General features: G+C 40.8%; 1 protein-coding gene across 1 annotated transcript in view; it reads left to right on the top strand.

The window, feature by feature from the left end:
- LOC124717020 (amyloid protein-binding protein 2) overlaps positions 1 to 24969 on the top strand; it is a 130372-nt gene that overhangs the window by 73098 nt on the left and 32305 nt on the right. Inside the window, exons 8-9 of the mRNA XM_047243678.1 lie at positions 10427 to 10551; positions 11078 to 11211. Of these exons, the coding sequence (XP_047099634.1) occupies positions 10427 to 10551; positions 11078 to 11211 (259 nt within the window). The remainder of the gene's footprint in view (positions 1 to 10426; positions 10552 to 11077; positions 11212 to 24969) is intronic.

Genomic DNA, 24969 nt, shown 5'->3' with positions numbered 1-24969 from the left:
CTTTGAGCTAACAACGACAGCAGTGATACCAGCTTGGCTGAGAACTAGGATAGGTGTGGGGTGGGGAGTAGTGAACAGGCAACAAAGTACATCATGCTGCCAACCGTGGGAACCTATACCGCTGCAGTTTGCCTGAATCTATTTGAAGTGACTTTAAAATTGGACAGATACAGAACAATAGTATACATTTCTGCAGGAGATAGTAAAGCCTAGATAGGGGCCAGTGGTGTACTATGTTTTTCCTGTAATAATATTGTTGATGCTCACTGTGAGGTACAATGAGAATGAAAGGGGGTGTGTCAACTGTTGGTTTTGCACAGCCAATGTGAGAGTGGTGGGCAGACAATACATTTAGAAACAAGAAACATTGTAACATTCTCATGTCAGTATAGAAGCAAAATCCGATATGCATTGGGCAAAAAACAGCTGCATTCTCAGGCTCCACCGTAACCACAACTTCAAATATCACAACATATTTAGAAGAACAGTGTATATTTGTAACAGTGAAAATATAAATTTCACAACTATTAGCATGATGGTGATGATTAAAAATAGTGATACCACAAATGACAGGCTTAGTAAGCAAAAAAGGTAGTGAAGATAAAAATTAATGTAAACCTTTTCTTTTTTTCCCTTGTATTATCAAAATGTAGATAGTAAGAAGCCTGTTGTTGTTTTTGTTGTTGTTGTTGTTGTTGTTGTTGTGGTCTTCAGTCCTGATACTGGTTTAATGCAGCTCTCCATGCTACTCTATCCTGTGCAAGCTGCTTCATTTCCCAGTACGTACTGCAGCCTACATCCTTCTGAATCTGCTTAGTATACTCATCTCTTGGTCTCCCTCTATGATTTTTACCCTCCACACTGCCCTCCAGTACTAGCTTGGTGATTCCTTGATGTGTCAGAACATGTCCTACCAACCGATCCCTTCTTCTAGTCAAGTTGCGCCACAAACTCCTCTACTAGTTCTATTCAATACCTCCTCATTAGTTATGTGATCTACCCATCTAATCTTCAGCATTCTTCTGTAGCACCACATTTTAAAAGCTTCTATTCTCTTCTTGTCCAAACTATATAGCGTCCCTGTTTCATCCATACATGACTACACTCCATACAAATACTTTCAGAAACGACGCCTTCCTGACACTTAAATCTGTACTCAATGTTAACAAATTTCTCTTCTTCAGAAACACTTCCCTTGCCATTGCCAGACTACATTTTATATCCTCTCTACTTCGACCATCATCAGTTATTTTGCTCCCCAAATAGCAAAACTAGAAAGTCTAGATCTGACAGCAGCCTACTAGCTTCTTCAAGGATGGAATCGACTGGCTAGTGTCACAATGGGATAAATGTGCCAACAGTTTTGGCGACTATTTTCGAATATGTGTACTGTGTATAGCTACATTTTTGAGTTAATAAAATCATTATTGTTACTTTGCACTAGTGACCGGGTGTCATTTGAATGCCCCTTATACTTCAGGATTAAAGGACTCCACTCATTGAAATGCAGAAGCAGTTGGTCATTGACAGGCACAAACAAAAAGAAAAAAAAAATTGCTAGATTTTGGAGTAGTCCTTTTTTGATCTAGAGGGCGCACGCACGCACACACACGCACACACACACACACACACACACACACACACACACACACACACACACACACACACGTACACGTACACGCACACACACGCACAAACCACCTGTGTCCCCACAAGGCACTAACTGGATGTACTGCAGACTGTATTATGCACAACAGCTCCTGCCTTCTATGATCTTAGAAAGAAACATACTTTCAGTTAGCTGTAGATAGAATAGTGAAATACGTGTTAAATGATAATATATGATCCCAATAACCTTACAGCGCAACCTGACCATATCTGGAAAACAAAACAAGGCTGTGGGTAACTTGAGACCATTTCCACACATCTTATGGCGCCATATAATGTTTTGTTATCACAACAATTCATTAATAGTGTCTAGGTGTAATAAAAATTCCCGACAAGCCCCATATCATTGTGCTAAAGAAGGTTAAAACGCTCGCGTTACATTTCTGAGAAGATATGTTTGATGTTGTTCTTTAGTGCAGGACCATTGACATTCACTCCACCTTCTCTTCCACGGAAGGACACAGTTTTCACGTGTACTGCAGCCCATCATTTAAAGTAATATTAGTCAGTAAGCCCCATCAGTTGTGCAGAGGACAAACATGTCACTTAGTGATGTATCCGAGTGGGAAACTTGTGACTTATTCTGTTTTGAAGCCCAGTATTTCAGGTGAAGGAGTGAAAATGTATCAGAATATGAAAAACACTACAATATTTCAGAAAAAAAGTGATGTGTGTTGTTTTCCAACAAGACCAGTCTGGAAGTTAACATTGTGAGACAGTTGTGGCATTGTTCATTCACAATTGGGACAGCTTTGTGATAATTTTTAACTGAGGAAGACTGCATTAATCAGTAACAAGTGCTTCCCCTCACTCACCACTAACTCACTTGAGATTTCTGTCATTGATTAGGATTTTCTAAATAACAAAGTAGGAAAACACATATTGCTACTTACTGTAAAGAAGACACATTAAGTTGCAGGCAGACACAATTAAAAAACACCTACAAAATACCTTCAGCCACAGCCTTGCTTAGTGAAAGAGAGATACACACACCGTTCATACACATAAGCAAGCACACCTCATGCACACATGACCACCAACTCCAGCATCTCGATCTGGAATGCAGCTATCATGTGGGATGCAAGCAGCAGTCTGGAGGGGGTGGAAAAGGGGAAGGGATAGTAGTGTATGGGTGGGGTGAGAGATGAACGCTGTTAGTGGAGTGTGCAGGAATTAAAATACCAACAGGCGCAGCTTCAGGAGGTCGTGGGGCAGAGAGATGGGGATAAAAAAAGGAGAGGAGCAGGGAGAGACGGGCGGATGCATTGGCAGAGGGCGGCAAATAAACAGGGTGGGAAATGGGAATCCCAATAGGTATGATAGGACAGAGGGATGGAAGCTGTTGGGTGGAGGATGTGGGGACAGTATGCTGTCGTAGGCTGAGGCCGGGAAAATTACAGGAGTGGAGAACGTGTTGTAAGGATAATGCCCATCTAAACAGTTAGAAAAGCTGGTGGTGGAGGGAAGGATCCAGATGGCTCGGGCAGCGAAGCAGCCATCGAAATTAATCATGTTATGTTCAGCTGTGTGTTGTGCCACAGGGTGGTTTACTTTGCTCTTGGCCACAGTTTGGCGGTGGCCATTCATCTTGGTGGACAGCTGGTTGTGGTCAACCAATATATATCCTGTATGATGATTGCAGCGGAGTTGGTAAATGACAGGGCTGCTTTCACAGGTGGCCCGGCCCCTGATAGGGTAGGACTGGAATAGGAAGTGCTGGGTGGGTGGATTGGGCAGGTCTAGCACCTTGGCCTTCCATAGGGATATGACCCTTGTGTCAAGGGGTTGAAATTGGGAGTGGCATAGTGATGGACTGGGATGTTGTGGAGATTGGCTGGGCGATGGAACACAACTGTAAGAGGGATGTAAAGGATCTTGGGTAGGATGTCTCTCATTTCAGGGTATGATGAATAGGTAATTAGAGCCCTAGGGTGGTTCAGTTGTTCCAGTCCATGGTGGTACTTGGTGATGAAGGGGACACTCCTTTGTGGCTGGTTTATGGGGGTGGTGGGAGAGTTGGGTCTGTGAGGAAAAATGTCACGGGAGATCTATTTGCAGATTAAGTCTGGGGCATAGTGCCTGTCTGTGAAGGCCTTGGTGAGACCCTCAGCCTACTGAACAAGGGAGTTTTTTGTCACTGAAGATAAGCCATTGCCGGGTGGCCAGGCTATATGGGAGGGATTTTTTGGTCTTAAAGGGATGACATCTGTCAAAATGCAGCTACTGTTACTGGTTGGTGGGTTTAATGTGGACAGAGGTGCAGATGGAGACATCAGAGAGGAGGAGGTCAACATCTAGGAAGGTGGCATGCTGGGTTGAGGAGGACTACATGAAGTGGATGGCAGACAAGGTGTTGAGGTTCTAAAGGTATGAAGATAGGGTGTCCTGGCCCTTACTCCAGTCCCATTGTCCTTCAGACACAAACCCACTCCCTCATTCCTCATACACCTTACTAACCCAGAACTACTTCACCTTTGCAGGGAAGGTATACAAACAAATCTACTGCATGGCCATGGACACTCACATGGCACCAACCTATGACAACCTTCTTATGGGTCATTCAGAGGAGATTTTGCTAGTCAGAACACCAAACTGTTAATGTGTCAGGATTGGCGAGGAAGGGAAAGCAGTGGGCACCCGTTGTGAAAAATCGAACATATTTTAAATGCGTGGATGTTTAATACCCTTAAAAAGGAAAGGCAGGCCCAGAGAAGCCCCCGAAACTGAATGGGCTGCTGCCCAAGGGAGCAGTAGAGGAGAGCATCTGGTCGAGTTGGAAGCTGCCAGCAGAAGAGAGCGGACGGCGTGTCCACTCCTGGCGGCAGGCCACGGTTCCACCCCCACATGATTGTTTCCAACCCTCCCTATAGGACAACCAAGTTGTAGACACACAGTTCGGTAGCGTCACCTCGTCAGCAACACGTGAGTTTAGCTGCTGATGGTTCGACATATGAGTTTCAAAGTGGTTCTGTCCGGTTTTGTGCAACATGTCTGATTCGCTGCAACTGGCCGCCAGGCAGAAGGCACTGACGAACATCGAGTAAAAAATAAAAATGGCACTGATGAACAACAAGTGAAAAATAAAAATCAGATTTTTATACTACCAAATCGATTCAGTAATGGCCCCCACTGTACAAAACCCCTGGTCAGATTCGGGTTCAAACTGCACAGATGGGTGTTACCCTAACAACACATTCTCTCCTCCTGTAATTATCCCGGCCTCAGCCTACAGTGGCCTACTGACTGCACACCTTCCACCCAACAGTTTCCATCCCTCTGTCCTATAATGTCCTTCTCATCACCCACTCTGTTTATTTGCCGCCCTCTGCCAACACATTCGCACCTCTTTCTCCACTCCTCTCCATTTTTGCTCCTTTTTCCCCCCACCTCCCTTCTCCACAACCTCCTGATGCCGTACCTGTTGGCATTCTAGTCCCTCTCTCCACCCATACACTACTATCCCTTCCTCTTTTCCACCCCCTCCAGAAATCATGTAGTGACTATGGATCAGAAATTACATGCTGTAATGCAGCTGGATTCTGTGGTAGCAGACATGCCTGCTGCTTTGGTGTTAAGCGTATCATAAAGTACTGTCGGAGACTGGAAGAAAAATTGAGCAGAAATTGAAAAGTGGTGTGCTTCCCAGGTTACTGGAAGTGGAAAAAAATAAGGATGACAATATTTAAAGGTAAGCAAAAAAAAAATTTGAGGAAGCTTTATTTTTGTGGCATAACATTTCAGAAGAAAAGGTTTGCCTGTTACTGGGCTGATAAAGCAGAAAAAAGTATCACAATTTCAGTACCAAATAGGAGGAGGAGCTTCACAATTTACTGCCAGTGATGGATGGTTGGATTGGTGGAAAAAATGATCCTGTATTCACCAGTTTATCATTAGTGGAGAGGATTGTTTAAGGACTATCTTTTAGAGTTAACTGTCAAGAACGGAATTTTTGGCAAATTGTTGTACAGTTGTGGTAAGAGTGGTTTAATTATAAGATTCTCCCTTCTAAAATGCTTGCTTCAAAACAAGAAGCTGTGGCACCCACATATCAGAAAAGTAAGGAAAGAGTTATCATACTGGCTTGCAGTAATGCAGCCAGCAACCACAAATTTAGGCTTACATTAATAGGAAAAATCATAGAAAACTAGAACTTTCAAAAACCTGTAAAGTCATTCATCAAAAGAAAGCATGGATGAATTGAGAAATCTTTAAAACCTATTTCCAAAATGAATTCATACCAGCTGCAGAGAAATATTTGAAAGACAACATAACCAAGAGAAGCTGTGTTGCTTCTTGATACCACGTCTTCGTATCCTGTCAATGATGGACTTGCAGATGGAGATGTCAAAGTGTTATTTTTACCACCAAATACGACTGCTTTTTGTCAGCCAATGAACCAGAGCAGCCTTGGAATAGTAAAGAAGTACTATCACTGCTGTCTTTTCAGTTCGTTCATATCAGTGACTTATAATACTGAAGTCTACGTAACAAATTCTGAAAAGGATTGACTTGCTAGATGGCACGTCATTTGGCCGAAACGTGGGAAGAGATTCCGAACATATCACCCTTCAGGTCTTGGAAAATTCTTCTAGATGAAGAATGTGGACATTTGAACTTTGAATCTGTGTGTGAAACCAAAGTCAAAGAAGAAAACGATATTGTTTCATTGCTCAAAAATGTACCAGCAGACAGTGAGGATGCTGATGCAGAGGATGTCACAGAATGGATGGCAAATAATGAAGCTGATGAACTAAATGACAACCATATTGTGTAAATGGTGACGCGGGGAAAGTAACACAAGAGGCGGCAGCTAACTTATATGACAATTGAGGCTGCATTGCAATACATAATGAGCACAAGCAAGCAACACCAGTTGATATCATCTGCTTATGTAAGTGGAGGGATATTACAGCACAGAACAGGGCTAAAGGAGGGAAACAGTCATCTATTGAAGACTTTTTTTACATTTCAAACCTGTAAGTTTCATGTTTTTTGTTAGGTCTGGCTATTCACATGTGTGTAATCATAAATTCATACTTTACAATGCAGACTGTTTTATGTTTACTGTAATAATGTTTGAAAGGTGCAGTATGTATAAAACAAATACTTATAACTACCATGTACTACATTATGATATCAGAACAAGTTAACAAAATTGGCTTTTGATATAAAAAAATGGATGTTTTGAATGGTACACCTGGCCTTAAATGAGAATTTGTAGAACTCCAGCCCATCTGGCTTTTTTCCTATCCGGCTTGAACTTCAGCCACATTGGGCCAGATTGTCAAGGCTCTGCTGTACGATTAAATAGAAATTTGACCATATAAATGTTCAGACATTACATTTATTATGTCAAGATCTCAACCAATCTGTGGATGTTTATAATACATGGTGGTGGTCTTGACATGATAAATTAATGTCTATGCTGGCCTGAAAAACGGGAATATTCTTTGTGTGATCTGACACCATTTACACATCATGAAGGTGAAACTTAAAATACATTCTGAAACACAATAGAAAAGGCATCTAATGACTTACGAGAGAGAACTAATGCACCTACGAGATTTTTTAGCTTTAATTATCCCATTTTTTATTATATGCTTCTTCGAGTCAGCCTCATGTTCCTGCTTAGCCAAGATGTAATTATGCAATAGAATTTTAAATACCCCATACAGTCATCATCTTTCACTTCTTAGTAGGACCTTGCCTAGTACAGCAGTTCAGGTCTCCCCCATTGTTCCCCTATGCTCTGTCAAGAAGCATGGGACTTCATTTCCATTTTCCAGTATGATATCTAGTTTTGGTGAATTACACTTACGATGTAATCAGCCACTACTTGTGCAGATATCAGTGATCCAGTGTTGTCTTTTCCCAAAGCAGCATGATAGTGTCATCCTGAATGAGAAACTCAGCAAAGTTACTGAAATCGGGCACTGAGAATTCTTGTCTCAAACTGAGTATGTAGCAGTTAATATGCTGACGATGTCATACTATTTGAAAACTCCAAATGATGGAAGCTCCAGGCAGGAATATCAACAATGTAGGAAAAGACAGATTGCCACTTACTGTAAAGAAGACATGTTAAGTTGCAGACAGACACACACACACACCATTCACACACATAAGCGACCATACCTCAAGCACATATGACCACTAACACCAGAGTCTTGGGTCAGAATGCAGCATCACATGATTTTTTTCCCGTTTTTCACCCATTTCAGACTCTTTTAATTAAAACACAAAGGACCACATAACACAATTCAACAACAAGCACACTTTGAACCTCTTATACACAACTGAAAAAACAACAGAGCTGCTGTCTACATATATTAATTGCTGTTTGTGAGTGCTGAAAGAGAGTTTCTAAGTATTGTTTGTTGAAGAGTGGTTTCAGTAATGTATTCAGTATTAACAATACATATGTATGTTCAAATTGTGACTCCCAATTTGGTAGAAGCTCAAAAGACGCAAAAAGCATTTTGAAAGACCACTCAGCATAGTAGCCAGTGCCTGCTTGCTTGCTTTACTTTGGAAATGCACTGTATGTACAATTAATTTATCCCAGAGAAATATTATTATGATATTATTATATTATTATGGTTTTATATTATTATGGTTTTATATTATTATGGTATACTGGGTAGTACAGACACTTAATAGCCATGAGCTAGATGGTCAAGAGTCTACTGCATGTCAATATTTTGAAAAATAATCTGGCAAAATGTTCAGTTATTGTGTATGTTTTCTCAGTGACAGTAAAATGTGAAGAGTAATATGTTTCAAGCAGTGAATGAAAGTTGCTGTTCCACACTATCCTGTTTTCATAATCACATGACATTTTAAGTTAAAGAAACTCAATGACTACTCTAAAGTGTGTCCCTGGAGGAAATGTCAGTATTCATGGGTATGAGAGGGATGATCATCCAGAGCAGAAAAAGTCTAGTAAACATGGGCTCTAAAATGCATCTCTCAGTAGCTATGAGCACTTCCATTTTTGTTACTGTGAAACAAATCTCTTCTACTGCAAGTTCTGTGCTTTCCATATTTGGAGAGGTGGGTTGTATGGACCAAAACAAGAAAAAAATGCCCAATAAATGAGAGTCCTTTTGTGCACACCTCTGAGTTACTGTGAAACACATCTCTTCTACTGAACAAGTTGTCATAGTGCTTACAGTATGCATTTTAGAACCCATGTTTACTAGACAATTTTTTTTTGTTTTGATCCATAATACCCCATCACTAAATATGGAAAGCAAAGAGCTTGCAGTATAAGAGAAGACATGTGTCACAATATTGAAGATAAAGTAATTCTCATAGCTCTTAAGGTATTCGTTATAGAGCCACTGTTAGGCTTTTTTGCTTCAAATGATCATTCATGACATAACCCTAAATATTGTGACCATTCCTCCTGGACACCTTGTGTACATTGAGGAGACAAAAGTCATGGGTCAGCAATATGCACATATACTGATGGTGGTAGTGTTACATACACAGTGTATAAAAGGGCAGTGCAGAGATCTGTAATGTCAAGAGAGTGCCCAGAATACTAGATTTCAGGCATTACTTCTCACCGTGGACACTGCAGTGGCTGACAGCCTTCACTTAATGACTGACAGCAGCAGCGTTTGCATAGAGTTGTCAGTATGAACAGTGAAACAACACTGCTTGAAATAATGTACTATGAACATATCTGTTAGGGCAGTGTAGTGAAATTGGGTGTTAATGGGCTATGGCAGCAGACCACCAATGCGAGTGCCTTTGCTAACAGCATGGCATTGCCTGCAGCACCTCTCCTGGGTGCATGACAATATCGGTTGGACCATAGATGACTGGAAAACCATGGCCTGGTCGGATGAATCCCAGTTTCACTTGGTAAGAACTGGTGGCAGTGTTTGAGTATGGCGCAGAGTTGTGGAGCTATGGACCCAAGTTGTCAACAAGGCATTGTGCAAGCTGAATATGACTCCATAATGGTGTGGACTGTGTTTACATGGAATGGACTGAGTCCTCTGGTCCATCTGAATTGATCATTGCCTGGAAATGGTTATGTTTGGCTACTTGGAGACCATTTGCAGCCATTTATGGGCTTCATGTTCTCAAACAATGATGACATTTTTATGGACGATAATGCACAATGTCATCGAGCCGCAATTATTTGTGATTAGTTTGAAGAACATTCTGGACAATTTGAGGGAAAATTTTTGTCATCCAGATCGACCGACATGAATCCCATCGAAAATTTATGGATCTAACCGTGAGGTCAGTTCATGCACAAAATCCTGCACTGGCATCACTTTTGCAATTATGAGTGGCTATAGAGGCAGGGGACTTCCAACAAATTGCTGAATTCATGCCATGTTAGGTTGCTGCACTCTTATGGACAAACAGAGGTCCGACAACATATTGGAAGATATCTCAAAGCTTTTGTCACCTCAGAGTATTAGCACGTATTAAAGTGCACTTGATGATGGGCAAGATGAACATAGGCACACATTTAATTTAATTTAATTTACAAACAAAACCATTAACTTTGTGGAATGTTTGTTATTTACTTTTATTGATGTCTGTTCATCTTAATATTTGTTTTATGTACAAATATACACCGGTATGTAATTTTAAAACATAGAAGTATGTTTTTTTACAACATTTTGCTTGTTAGAAAAAAAAAAAAAACTACTTGTTAGATTAAAAAAAAAAGTTGTCCAGGTGTATGTTGGTTACTGTGATGTATTTTCAAAAAAGTTATGTTCATTTACAGATGGCACTGAAAATCCGACAGGAGTTATTTGGAGAAAATAATCTTCATGTTGCTATAGCCCATGAGGATTTAGCGTACGCTCTGTATGTTCACGAGTACAGCTCTGGCAGGTTCGGACTGGCTAGGTAAGGCTTAATTTTAAGGTAATATGTTCATAGTTGATTTCACAGCAGTTAAAAAAACACAAAGACATGATCACCAACTATGGACAATGTAGTGAGTGTTTTGTTCTATCTAGTTAAATGTGGATAGTAATATTAGCAGTGAGGAATGTTTATCATCATGATACATATGGATGCAGCACAAGGTGCTTTCCCCAAGCGTGAAAATACCATTGCCTTCCTCACAGATCAGAAACTGTTGATTTAATTTGATGTTGATAAACTAGGTAATTATTTGATTTAATTTTGATTATGATTTTCCACTGACATTACCAGATTTCATCACACTAATGGTGGAATTTTGATAGGTATTGCAGTGAATCACTAAAGGTTGCTGAAGCTACTGGCAAACTTCCATTCTTTGATTAATTATTTTCATGATCTGTGCATCATGCTCATAACAACTCACTATAATGAAGCATTTGTTAATGAATATGTCACCACAAGAGACTGTGTGATAGTGTTGTGTTATGTATGATTATTTTTTCAGGGAACATGCAAATATTGCAATCCAGATAATGCAGAACATTCTCCCAGAAGATCATCTGATGTTGGCATCAGTGAAGAGGGTTAAAGCTCTGGTCTTGGAAGAAATAGCACTCGATGGACTTTTATCCAGCTCTGGTATGATCATATCTTGGAAGGAATAGTAGACATACTGCTAAATCACTTGAAAAAATAGATCAGCAAGACACTTTAAAAGTAGCTGATATGTTTTTCCAAATAATTTAATCCATAGCCACAGAGCTCAAAATGTTATGGATAAAATAATGTTAGGCTTAAATGATTATTCATTTAACATTTTTGTTTGTTTGAAAGCATGTTTACTAGTATTCAGATCTATGGAGATATTCAAAATTGTTAAGGCTTTCGTGGCCACTTGTTGACAAAGTGCCTATTGGCTCCTGTCTCGGGTTCTTCGGCCAACATTCATCTAATGATTTTTCTGACGTTTCGCCAGCACGAGTGGCTGGCATTGTCAAAGCTTCACCCTCCATTGCTGGTGGTGAACTGGAGCCGAGCTCGCGGCCGCAGACTATATGTACCTGGCGCGCCAATGTCCGAGGGCTTCTCCGCAGTCATTTCCGGTGCGGTTCTCCTCTTGCTACCTGCGACGGTCATTCGCTGCAGTACGGAAGCCAGGATCCGTTTACCTTAAGGCTTTCCTCTTTCTTGTTCTAACTGTTCGCGTGTTTTTTTATTTCTACAGCTTCTCTGAGCAAGCGTGTGTGATAGTTCTTCTCTACAGCCAGAACTTCCGTGTCGGCGAATTTTATTACGTGGTCGGTCTCATTCAGTGCGTGCTCTGCCACGGCCGATTTCTCCACCTTCCCCAACCTGCAATGTCGCTTATGCTCTTTGATCCTGGTGTTAATTGATCGTCCAGTCATTCCGACATAAACTTTTCTGCATGTGCATGGTATTCGGTATATTCCCGACATTGCAAGTGGGTCTCTTTTCTCCTTCGCCGATCTAAGACACTCTTTGATCTTCCTTGTCGGTTTGAAAATCGTCTTTACGCCATGTTTGCGCAATATACAGCTGATTCTGTCCGTCACTCTGGGAATGCATGGCAGAAAGGCCGTACCCGACATTTCTTTTTCTTAATATAATTTGTGGAGTACCCATTGCTCCTCAGGACAGTTTCCAGGTGTTGTATTTCTCGTTTGAGGTGTTGTGGCTCACATATTCGTCCTGCTCTCATTACGAGCGTACTGATCATCCCTCTTTTCTGGCTCGGGTGGTGGTTTGACAGTTTGTGCAGGTATCGGTCCATGTGTGTCGGTTTTCGATACACGCTGTGTCCCAGGTTTTTGCCGTCCCTTGTGACCAGCACATCTAGAAATGGCAGTTTCTTGTCCTTTTCCACTTCCATGGTAAATGTTATGTTGGCATGGAGGCTGTTCAAGTGTCTTAGGAAGTCACCGAGCTGTTCTTCACCATGGCTCCACACCACGAAGGTATCATCGACGTACCTGTACCACACCTTAGGTTTGCAAGTCGCCGAGTCCAGTGCCTGTGCTTCGAATTGTTCCATGAAGAAGTTGGCCACCACTGGACTGAGAGGACTACCCATGGCGACGCCTTCCAGCTGTTCATAGAAATCGCCATTCCACATGAAATAGCTCGTGGTGAGACATGCTTGGAAGAGCTTTCTGATGTCTTGCGGGGAAATGGAACCGATGTGCTCCAGAGCATCACTGAGTGGCAGTTTCGTAAATAACGAAACAAAATCAAAGCTGACCAGATATTCATTGTGAAGTGCATGCTGTCAGGAATTATCTCTTCCATCTTGTTATTGTAGTCATTCTGTGCACACAGTTTGTAACTGCTTCTTTCAGATAAAAATTGTTCATTGTTTTTCATTTCGTAAATTTGATTTTCAAGAAGTATGGAAAATGGGAGAAGGCACAGCTTCTTTGGAAGGTGAGTAATAGAAAACTTATGAATCCGAAACAAAAATAACTTTTATTAGCACATTTAATTACAAAATGTAGTTAATGTAACTTTTTAAACATAGATTTGCATGCAATACTGACATCTCTTAAAACATGACTATTTTCCTGCTCGGGAATATAGCATTTTCCGTGACCATAAGCAAGGTTTCAGTTTGTGAATGTTGGATTTCAGGATAGTCTCTTAAATTTCTTGAGCAGTTGAAGGTTTATTAACGTAAACCCTGTCTTTCAGATACCCTCGCCAAATGAAGTTTGTTGCCATTATATCATTTGAATCCAGAGGGCAAACCAGTCAACATTTTTTAAGAGTATTTGAGCATCAAAAATTTGTTGCAAATATCTATAGTTGCCCTAATAGTGTGTACAAAGGTTCTGTTCTGTTGGAACCATACCTCTGTCTTCCATGACCTCTGCTCTACATAAAGATGCTCTTGATTCTTTCTGGCTGACTCCACTCATTTTCAGAGAAATATTGCATGATAACTCTTTCAGCAAAACTGATATTCCAAGTAACACATTTCTAGGGCTGCTGAAATTCTTAGTACTCTGAAATCCGTAGTTTTCTTTTTCTCTTTATATATCCATTTAAATGAAAATGGGCGTTCTCAGTCAATATCAGATTGTTCTAAAAGTGATTATACTTTATTCATTGTTTAATTTGAATGATGTACTGCAGCTGCTTCTGAGTATCTGAGGGCTGTAGAGCTCAAATCATTTGATTCTGTTTTGAAGCATTTTTAAATCTGCTTTCAGAATCTCTGAAGTGATGATGTGGCATGCCTAGTGGACCAATGCAACATTGCGTACAAGCAAATGTATCTACAGGGGTGCTCATCTCAACAGTTACCACAATTCTATTGGTGTTGACTGTGTACTTGAACCTCTTTCTGGAAGACTCTTAACTGATCAAAGTTCTTTCTAACATGATAACAAGTTTCCAAATAATGTTACTGCAGGGAGACACTCTGATATTAAACAATTTCCTATATGTCCTTTGAGTTGCAATAATCGAAAAGATAAAACAGGGTGTATACGCTCGGGAAGATCCGGGAAAAACATGGAATTTTTCAGAATTCTTGGAATTTTTCAGTGTTTTAGTTTTCAATTAAATTTGTAACTTTGATTGCTAACAACTGATAGCCTGACAAAGAATATTACTCTACCTGCTACTGCAGATTTATATTGCAGCAATGAAATGTAAACGAGAGAAAAAATAAAGTTAAAATTAAGTTGCAAAGGAAATGCACCAGTTACAACAAAATAAGCTGCACACTCAAGCGTCTGCCAAGAGCAAATGTATTAAAGGTATTAGGACAAAAGACTATGCAATATTTCATAACAGCAAACTGCTTGCGATGAGCGTGACATCACAATTGTTTACGTTAGCGTCGTTAGACCAGATGCCAGCAGGCTCATGTGGCTGCGCAGTTGAGTCACATATGAACAGTAAATTCTCCTGCTTCTGGCTACTTGAAGTGTGGCTGTAGCAACCAGCCAGATGCTACCCGGAAAATTTTTTCTGGTACGCAGTGTTTGCATTTAGTGATTTTGCTGTTTCCTCTTCGTTTACAGATCTCACGCCAAATGAAAACAAAACGGTTTTCTGTGGCCAGGAGCCATCAATTGAATTAAAATAGATTCACCTAATTACGGAAGGCTAAAATACGTTATTTGTTTCAATTTTTTGGTTTTATTTTATTTCCAGATTTGTAATAGTCAGGCATTAATCAACAAGCAGAACGGTGAAGTTATTTTCTTCAGTTTGCTGAAGAAATTTGGCTGTTATTAATCTTTACTGCTGGGGCAGTCAATTTATTTGAAATGAAGTGTTTTTTGTCTAGTTTCAACTGTTTACAGGATTTCAAGCACACATTTTCATCTTCTGGCATGTATGGCATTAACGATAATAAAGAACCAAATGTGAGATAATGTGGTATTGGTACTCAAAGAAAATTTACATCTTGAAAACTGCACTGAAAAGCGTAATATCAGGTTGAGGCCTACTTCATTGTGAGTCTGGACTTACAAATATACACTTTAAGTGGAATTGGGTGTTTTAGTATGGTTTACGAAATTCTGATGCTCTTGGAGTATCATCTGATGTCCTGTTTCTTTTATGATGTTATGTAAGTTCTCTTAATGCTTTAAACGTACAAACATACAGACTTCCTACGTCATCGTAGCTGCACAAGGGCAGTAACAAGCTGCTGAAACAAACCTGTTTCTAATAGCTCGTGGGAAAATATTGCGAATGGTGGTTTGAAAAGCACCACTTTCAATGTAAATTTCCTTTTATGCAAGATGAATTATGTTGTGTGTGAGAATGTGTGATGAATTTCTTAAATCATAGAGCAGCTGACTCTTGTTTAAAACTTAAAACTTTACTGGCACATTTGTTTGAACAATTAACTTTTCCTACTTGTGTGTTTGCGCTACTTAACAGTGATGTTGCTGTTGACTGACTGCATCACTTGTTCTGTGCTCTGAGTATCTGCTTTCATTGGCTGGTGAGATCACGACATCAGCCATGATTGACTTCCAAAAGGGCATCACAATCTCGATTTCAATGCCTTGGAAATTAATGTGCAATGTTTGGTGGAATTTGAATTTATACTTTTGTAATATGAAAATATGCAGTGTACTTCTTGCTGCACATCAATTTTGTTTTTTCCCCGCTTGCGATCGTTTACTAATGTGCTGGGAAGTTCAAGCCGATGCATGAAACATTAACCCTTCAGTGGATTGACAAGTTTCACAGCTCCGAGGGAAAGTATCCTGTCACGTAACGTGGAAAAAGCGTGTTTTCATCTGGGGAAAGTGTATTTTTAACCAGGAAAAATACGGGAATTTTTTTTTTCCCTTATTCGTGTGTACACCCTGTAAAACAAAATACATGGTGCTTCAAAAAGAGTAATCTGATTTCACAAGGTTGTATCGTCTACATGAATGAAGATAAAAATAACAGTTAGTTTTAACCTTTGCATAGGACTACAGAGCTTTTCTTTTTCTTTTTTTCCTCAAAAGAAGCATCTGTTTTTATACGACTGTATTTTTTACATACCTAGGGGTACTTTTTAGAATTACATTTTGGATAAAAGTTTTCATTTACCTTTCACAAATGTTGAAAATGCTGTGCACTAGACACATGACAAACATCCAGACAATAGTCAGACTCACTCCACACTTTGTGAGCATGTCGTAAGTTGCTGCAGTCACTGATGTTGCTATGCAGTGTCACAGTTACCCAAAATAGTAGAAACAGTGCAATATCCCATGGTGTTTGAGACTGTGAAACCTATCAGAATCAGAGTAATAGACCTACCTAGATTCTGTCACACTCCCTTTACAATCCCATGTTAACTGTAAATTACACAATGAAATCACTATCTTGTACTGCCGTAATGTAGAATTGTAAGGTGGGAAATTGCAGTATCTTACTATATAACTATCTGATGAATCAATAGAATAAATTAGTGAATTGAATGGAACTGTGTGCTCCTTCAAATAAAATGCAAATGAAACATAAACCGATTATTTATTATATTAAATAATTACAAAGTATTAGTATCAACATTCTACGAAAAACAAAGTTAATTGCTGACGACAACTAACAAGTTAGGCAAGTGGAGGGATGGATACTCTGTCCTAGGTGCTCATTAAATCGTTAATCCACTAGTATCCAACAACTGATTTAGAAACTCCAGTGGTCAATTGAATACCATATGAAACAATACTAAGGCATGAGTTGGGTTTAGCGGAGCTGTGCCAACGGTACCTTTCCTGTCTAAAAATTAACCTCCATCTAGTGAGCCATGCTGCTGTATACACTCACTAGTCTGCTGTGGCAGTAATTCAGAGGACCATGGTCATAGTGGAGAATCAGAATCTCACTCATCAGGACTCTGACACTTTCAAGTGCTAAGACATCTCGAACCAGTGATCTGTCCCCATTCACCAACAAACCAAGAGTGTCTCCTTTTCTTCCACCAGCTCACGATGTGGCAGTTTGTGCTAGTCTATCGGCAAATGCCAGTCAGGAGAAATTCCTTTTCGCCAGTAGCGTGTCAGTGACACATTTAACAAATCCCTACCCTGAAATGTCACCAGTCACAGCCCTTCCTTGCTAGTTTATCCTAGAAATTTCTGCTTGATGCCAGCCGATGATGGGCGAATCAGAGTATAGTTTAACAATCTGAATTTCCCGGGGCCAAACCACATTCCAAGACTTGTACTTTTCCATCATAAGTTGTAGTTTCCCAACAAGCACTTGAAGCTGTTGCCCTTGGCCATCTCGAGAGGCAAGTCTTGCCACAGGCTGCACATTCAGATGAGTTTGCGAGCTGTGCATTTCTCACATATTCACAGACTGGAACTATTAGCCCCTTCACCAATGACCACAGAAATTTTGTAAAATACATAATGGAATGTAGTCTAATCAAGTCGGGTGATGCTGAGGGAATTAGATTAGGAAATGAGGCACTTAAAGTAGTAAAGGAGTTTTGCTATTTGGGGAACAAAATAACTGATGATGGTCGAAGTAGAGAGGATATAAAATGTAGGCTGGCAATGGCAAGGAAAGCGTTTCTGAAGAAGAGAAATTTGTTAACATCGAGTATAGATTTAAGCATCAGGAAGTCGTTTCTGAAAGTATTCGTATGGAGCGTAGCCATGTATGGAAGTGAAACATTGACGATAAATAGTTTGGACAAGAAGAGAATAGAAGCTTTTGAAATGTGGTGCTACAGAAGAATGCTGAAGATTAGATGGGTAGATCACATAACTAATGAGGAAGTATTGAATTGGATTGGGGAGAAGAGAAGTTTGTGGCACAACTTGACCAGAAGAAGGGATCGGTTGGTAGGACATGTTCTGAGGCATCAAGGGATCACCAATTTAGTATTGGAGGGCAGCGTGGAGGGTAAAAATCGTAGAGGGAGACCAAGAGATGAATACACTAAGCAGATTCAGAAGGATGTAGGTTGCAGTAGGTACTGGGAGATGAAAAAGCTTGCACAGGATAGAGTAGCATGGAGAGCTGCATCAAACCAGTCTCAGGACTGAAGACCACAACAACAACAACAACACATTTCCCTGTTACAATTCAACATAATGAGATTTTAAGTAGAAGCAACCAGTGTCCTGCCTATTGCCGGTCATGACAAGCTGCAGATAAATGTAATATAAGTGGAAGGAGGCAAACAAGATAGCTTGTAACCTTCCATAACCTTCCTCTTACAATAGAATTTTGAGATAAAACTGCCACTTATCAAGACTGGTTGTAGCACCCATATAAAACACTGAAATGTACTGCATTGAATGGTCTAGCAGAGATGGAAGCAGAATAAACACTCCATGTTCAGGCACAGGATAGCCCACTCCTGCACACAATTAAAATATACACTGGCCTGAGATTGGTGGTACATAGTATCTGCGCCAGCAGACTTAATAAGTACAATAATACCAGCGTACCAAGGAATGGCTGCTAATACAATTACTAGTTTCGTAGAGTTACAGTTTAATATGAAGTCATCAACTAGGACTCTGGCCTCAATTTTATGTTTGCTATTTTGCGCGATATGTGTATTCTGTACAAAGATGACAGGAGGTCTATTCGTACAACTTTAAAATCCAAGCTATTCTTGTTTGAATAAGTTACAGTTTCTTCCTCGTCCCAGTAGAAGACTGACCGAAAAATTTTCTGATAAGCCGTAAGATTTATTGCCACTGGAATGATAGCCATAAAGAATGAGTTGGTTGCTACTCTGGTTACACTAACATGAACATCATTGAGAGTTAAGTTCTGGGCATACAAATGACGTTAGGCAAATTATCTAGCATGTAACAGCGAAATATCATAGGTGTGGTTGTGATTTTTGGCTCACTACACTTAGATTGGTGTGTCTTTTCACAGTGTGTGGTGAGTCAGAGGGCTGTGCACTACTGTATGTGTCATTGGAGTGAGGCCCATAGTCTCCATTGCTGTTGCTGTTCCATAAGGCGCAAATCGTTGGACAGCTGTGGGCACATCCTAGGCCAGCACTATCAAGGATAGCAGTAGCAATTGCTCAACTGTGTCCATCAGTCATGGCCTCCAGCATGGACGTCAGGGTTATCCTTTGGTCTCTGTCCTCTTGGCACGTTGAGTCTCACCCAGGCTGGCAACACCTATGGTGTCAGCTCGTCTGTACTGAGACACAGAATTGCTGAGAGCTCATGAACAATAACATATGAAATGAAGTAGAGGAGGGTCAATGTCTGTGTACCCTATGTAAGGCACTGCCATTGGAAGTAACCATTGCAGGGGCACTTGTACAGACAAATAAGTGGATCCCTGGAAAGCCCAAAGTTGCAGAGCCACAACCTGGCTATTATGATGCTCTCCAAAGGGAGAAAGACAGCGGCACAATCCCAGCGTTAGGGGTGGATTAGTTGGCTGCTGAAGTCGTTCGTCCTTTCCGCTACTCGTGTTTACATTGGCGCAGTTTTAGTGTGCAACTGGGCCTCTGTCCATTATCTGGCCGCTACCACCATGGGGAAGGGTGTGAGGGGTGGGTGTAAAGCCTGGATTAGCACACCTTTCATACTGGTGCCCTTGTAGTGATGTTGTCTGGCTGAATCTGCTCAGTATTATGGCTATGCATTGTTCAGATTCTACATGGTTGGATAACATGACATGAGACACAAGAACTGACAAAATCACTATGGTGAAGCCCCTATTTTACGTTTTTGTGCAGTCCAGAGCTAAAAAATGCAAAACTGAGGAAAATGCAGAATTGACATGAAAAAATGAGTTTAATTCCCCAGTTGACGTAACAAGCTAATTAGAAGTTGACTTAGTGAATTTCCGTACACTGTGTACAACATAAATGTGAAAAATAGCTCAAGCGCTACAGTTTCGCTTCATGCCCTCTATGACTGCTGCCAGTCTTCCCGATCTGCAGTGTGCTGTGCAAAGTACATATGTGTGTAGTGTATGTAGTTGCAACTGTATCGTGTCAGATTTGATCAAAATAGTCTTTAAAATGTACTATCGCAGAACCCATGTTCTATTTCCATGTAACATCTTTGTCACAGCACATCATTTGCACAAAAAGTATATTTTTAGCACTTCACAAAATGCTTTCACCCCTACCTGCATTCCTGTTACTGAAGGGCCACTCCTCCTTTCCACACATCCAGTACGCAAATTCATTTTACACGTGTTAGTGTGGCATGGTGACTGCACTGGCTATTGGGTAACTTAATAAGTTGCCACCCAATAAGAGTTCACTAGCCAGAAATGGGCGATGTTTCCTTGATTATGACTGAGCATATTCTTTGAGACCCAGTGTTTGAATTTAAAAGGTTGATGATTGATATTGTTGCTGAACACAATACATCGGAAATATATGCAAAAAGGTGAGACTGAGTTATAAGTGGTGCAAGAAAAGGTAGTGGCTTAGCTCCATCGTCACATATTGGCTCAGTCCGGAACACTTCACTTCGACTGTCATGTTTTTGCTGTTACAACCTAGCAGTAGTTGTATCATAATTGCATGGTGAAGCTAAATGTTGCAAGTTGTGCTGGCAACACTGTTTGTGGATTATGTCAGCATTTCCTCTCTCATGTCTCCACACTCCGCAACAGCCTAAAATAGTTCCTTAACTCTGCCACCACAAGTGGTGTGAACCATTTTTTTTTGTGCCACTAATAACTTATTCGGTGACGTAAATGTCGATAGGAAGAAAATGGGATGAAGTCAAATGAGATGTCGGTTAAGAACATAGAGTTGAGGCAAACGTCACTAGGAAGAAATGTTAGAGGGAATTTTTAGCATTGATCTTACGGGGTTTTCAAAGGGGAGTAAAAATTTATGTTTTATAATCGCGAAAAATGTAAAATCTACAGACACCTCTTTATTTAAGCCGTGGCTACCTAAGAGATGTACATGTCCACACACACACACACACACACACACACACACACACACACACACACACACAGTGCATTCATGTCATTGGGATACTTAAGCTAACTATGCGATTACCTATTTACCAGTGAAGTTAAAATTGTAACTTGACCCTGTAAATGAAATTTATGTGGTTAAAGACAGAAAAATGCAGGTCTTCTTATTCTACCTTGTCGGCACCTTGTCTTTATTTCAAACTTTATTGTGTTCTATTGAACATGTGTTAAAAATCTAAGCTGTTGTGCAAAAGGATGAACTGTTCCTGGAATTAAAGCAGATGTAAACATTGGCGTATCATCCTTTTCTCATAGGCCGTGTCTCCTCACTTACGCTCTGTCCACCTGCAATAGAGATAAGACACATTTCTAATATACTTGATAAGTGCCAGTGCTTCCTGGCATCACAGTTCATAAAACGTAACAAAATCTCCACTCACCAGACATTGGTCCATGCAGTGGTGATGTGAATTTTTTGGAAATCAAAGTGGAATCCTGAACTGTTAAACTGCCACGGTAAAGGTAACAGGTGACAGCCTGCACGTCTACTTCTCTTTGTACTAAATCATCAAAATTTCCATTACAGTATGCCATGCTCTGGCATGTAGTCATATGAATTGAGCACCCACCGACTTTCTTTATTTCTGTCTTTCTGCCCCCCCCCCCCCCCCCCCCCCCCGCCCCCTACACACATACACCTCTATTTACACAGATTACCTAACAATAACCCACTAACACAAAGCTGTGTACCAATGAAAATCACTGAGTTATCTACTTACCCTAATTACACTAAACTATATACTCCTATAATCTAAAAACAAAGATGATGTTACTTACCAAACGAAAGCGCTGGCAGGTCGATAGACACACAAACAAACACAAACATACACACAAAATTCAAGCTTTCACAACCAACGGTTGCTTCATCAGGAAAGAGGGAAGGAGAGGAAAAGACGAAAGGATGTGGGTTTTAAGGAAGAGGGTAAGGAGTCATTCCAATCCCAGGAGCGGAAAGACTTACCTTAGGGGGAAAAAGGACAGGTATACACTCGCGCACACACACCCTTATCCATCCGCACATACACAGACACAAGCAGACATTTGTAAAGGCTTGTCTGCTTGTGTCTGTGTATGTGCGGATGGATATGGGTGTGTGTGCGAGTGTGTACCTGTCCTTTTTTCCCCCCTAAGGTAAGTCTTTCCGCTCCCGGGATTGGAATGACTCCTTACCCTCTTCCTTAAAACCCACATCCTTTCATCTTTCTCTCTCCTTCCCTCTTTCCTGATGAAGTAACCGTTGGTTGCGAAAGCTTGAATTTTGTGTGTATGTTTGTGTTTGTTTGTGTGTCTATCGACCTGCCAGCGCTTTCATTTGGTAAGTCACATCATCTTTGTTTTTAGATATATTTTTCCCACGTGGAATGTTTCCCTCTATTATATACTTCTATAATCTGTGCTATACTACTTGATGAATGGTTTCAGGTGGCTGATGGGGTGAATTGGTGAATTTCCATGGGTTTTCCAGTCCTAGGTGTCTCCAGTTCATACACATTTGGATGTACAAACTGTCTGCTATGTAATGGACCTTTTTATGTTGGGAAAAATTTGTGGCACACACCTTTTTGTCACTTGGAAAGGCGTAAGGATTTCAGCAATACCTTCCCCCCCCCCCCCCCCCCCCCCCCCCCCCCCCCCCCCCCCCCCCCCCCCCCCCCCCCCCCCGCTGATACTACCAAATCATTGCTTTTTTTGTCAGCGAACTCCTTTCTTTCTAGTGCCGCTTCCTGGATTCTGTGCAATGCTCAGTCCACTATCTTGGCATGGTGTTGTTGTGCTCTGGGTGGATAATCATAATCTCCCCCAGTTTATCCGGTGGATGTTGATTCTTGAGCACAGCGATACGAGGCAACAATGTCGTGTAATGTCCCATCTTAGAAATCTTTAAGAAAGACGTCCCAGGATGTGTGCTGTTTTGCGTAATAGAGCCGGCAAAGGTTGCATAATTTCATCATGATCCGTTCCGCACAATTTGACAATGGGTGATAGACTGATGTGAAGACTGGTTTGATTATGTGGAGTCTCAAGATCCCCTTCCACTTCTGTGATTTGAATTGTGGGCCATTGTCGGCTGTGAGCTTGTCAACGTGACTGACTGTGGAGGAAGGTTTTGCTTAATGCTTTGGAGACCATCTGTTTTGTCGCCTTACGTAATGGCTTCAGTGTTGCACACTTGAACATCAGTTCCATCACGACCATTGTAAAGCAGAAGCCACACCTAGTTCTGTGGGGTGGGGGGCTTAGATCTGTGACCCTGATTTGTCGTAATTTGACAGGCACGATTGGATAGAGAGGAGTCTTGAGTAGCCTATTTTGAAGGTTTGGCCTTTTGGCAATCCTTACATAATGGACAATACCTTCCTGATGCGCCTCTCCATATTTTTAATGTGGCACAATATCTTTAATTTGAGAAAGTATTTCTGCAGACTGAAAAGCTCATAGCTGTGATGTGTGTACCAAATTATCTTGTTTATTAAATAGTCAGGTATGCACACTGCCCACATAAGAGTCCACCACTTTCCTGTGGTAAAGCAAAATACCTATTCTCAAGAGGTAGAACTGTCTGATATGCGCGTTGCTCATGTCTTTCCACACTTTCTTCAAATTTACAAGAGCTGGACCTTTGTCCTGTTCTCTTGCAGCGTCTCCATAGTTAACATAATTTCTTTTTTCAACGCAACCTTTTGCATGTAGAAGAGAAGAAGAGACTGAAATAGTTTCCTTCCAAATCACCATGAACCTCACCCTCCAGACCTGTCGGTGAATGCTACAATGAGTGGCCAGTTATGTTGGTCTCTCCTGGTACCTAATTAATTGTATTAATTGTGAAGTTGAACTCCTGCAATGCTAACACCCGTTTAATTAGCAGTTTGCTGTTCAGTTTTGTGCTCAAGACAAATTCCAGGGCTTTATGATCAGTGAAGACACTTGTCTTGTGACAATACAGGAAGTATCGAAATTTCTTAAAGCCCCAGATGGCGGCCAGAACCTCTAATTCTGTGATCAAATTTTTTCTCTCGCTCTTGGTAAGAACTTGACTACCTGATAGCAATGGTTTTGTGCACCTAAACGCCATTGTCCTCGATCTGTTGAAAGACCAAAAGTCCCACACCCGATTTTGAGCTGTCAGTTGCCATACAGAACTCTTGTGAGAGACCAGGGTGTGTGCTTTGAGTAAAGCATCTTTCAAAGTAAAGACTTTGCTCTCTGCAGTGCTATCGCACACCCAAGGTGCCAGTAAGTTTACGTAGGCATGGGGTTCCTAGTGATCTTACCATTAAGAACTTTTTGTATAAGTTAATGAGACCAAGAAATCCTCTTAATTGCTTTCTCATTGTCAGTATCAAATATTTGCTGTCGCTTCTACTTTGTCCCGGCAAGGAGCAATGCTTTCTCCAGAGACGATGTAACTGAAGAATTCTACCTCAGATGTCCCGAATTGTGATATTTCCATGTTGACAGTAACACCATGGGTGCTTAATGTGGAGAGTAATTCATTCAGGACCTTGTTATGTTCGCCCTCACGTTCTTATGTTCGCCCCCACGTTCTTTCAGTGACGAAAATCTGATCCATATAGCTCGTAATTCTCTCTTTCAGTGCTTGACTAAGGATCCCATCAAGTCCTCGTATGAAAGCAGACAAAGAAACGTTAAGTTCAAAGGGCAAATGCTTGAACTGATAGAAGCATAGAAAAATAAAAAATAAAAAAAATATGTCGAATATTGCCTATATGCGTGATGCAATTTCATCTACCAAAAACTTGAGAAGAGGTCAGTGGAGGAGAATACTTTCACACCACGAAATTTTTGCAGTAACTGTTCTAGTTTCTGTGGTCGATCTGCCTCTGGGACGATGATCACATTGATTTGTTGTGAATCGTGTACCAGTCATTTCCACTCGTCTTTCTTCTTGACTGCACA

The sequence above is a fragment of the Schistocerca piceifrons genome, chromosome 1, assembly GCF_021461385.2.
Source record: "Schistocerca piceifrons isolate TAMUIC-IGC-003096 chromosome 1, iqSchPice1.1, whole genome shotgun sequence".
Lineage (NCBI taxonomy): Eukaryota > Metazoa > Arthropoda > Insecta > Orthoptera > Acrididae > Schistocerca > Schistocerca piceifrons.
This window is presented reverse-complemented; position numbering and strand designations above follow the sequence as displayed.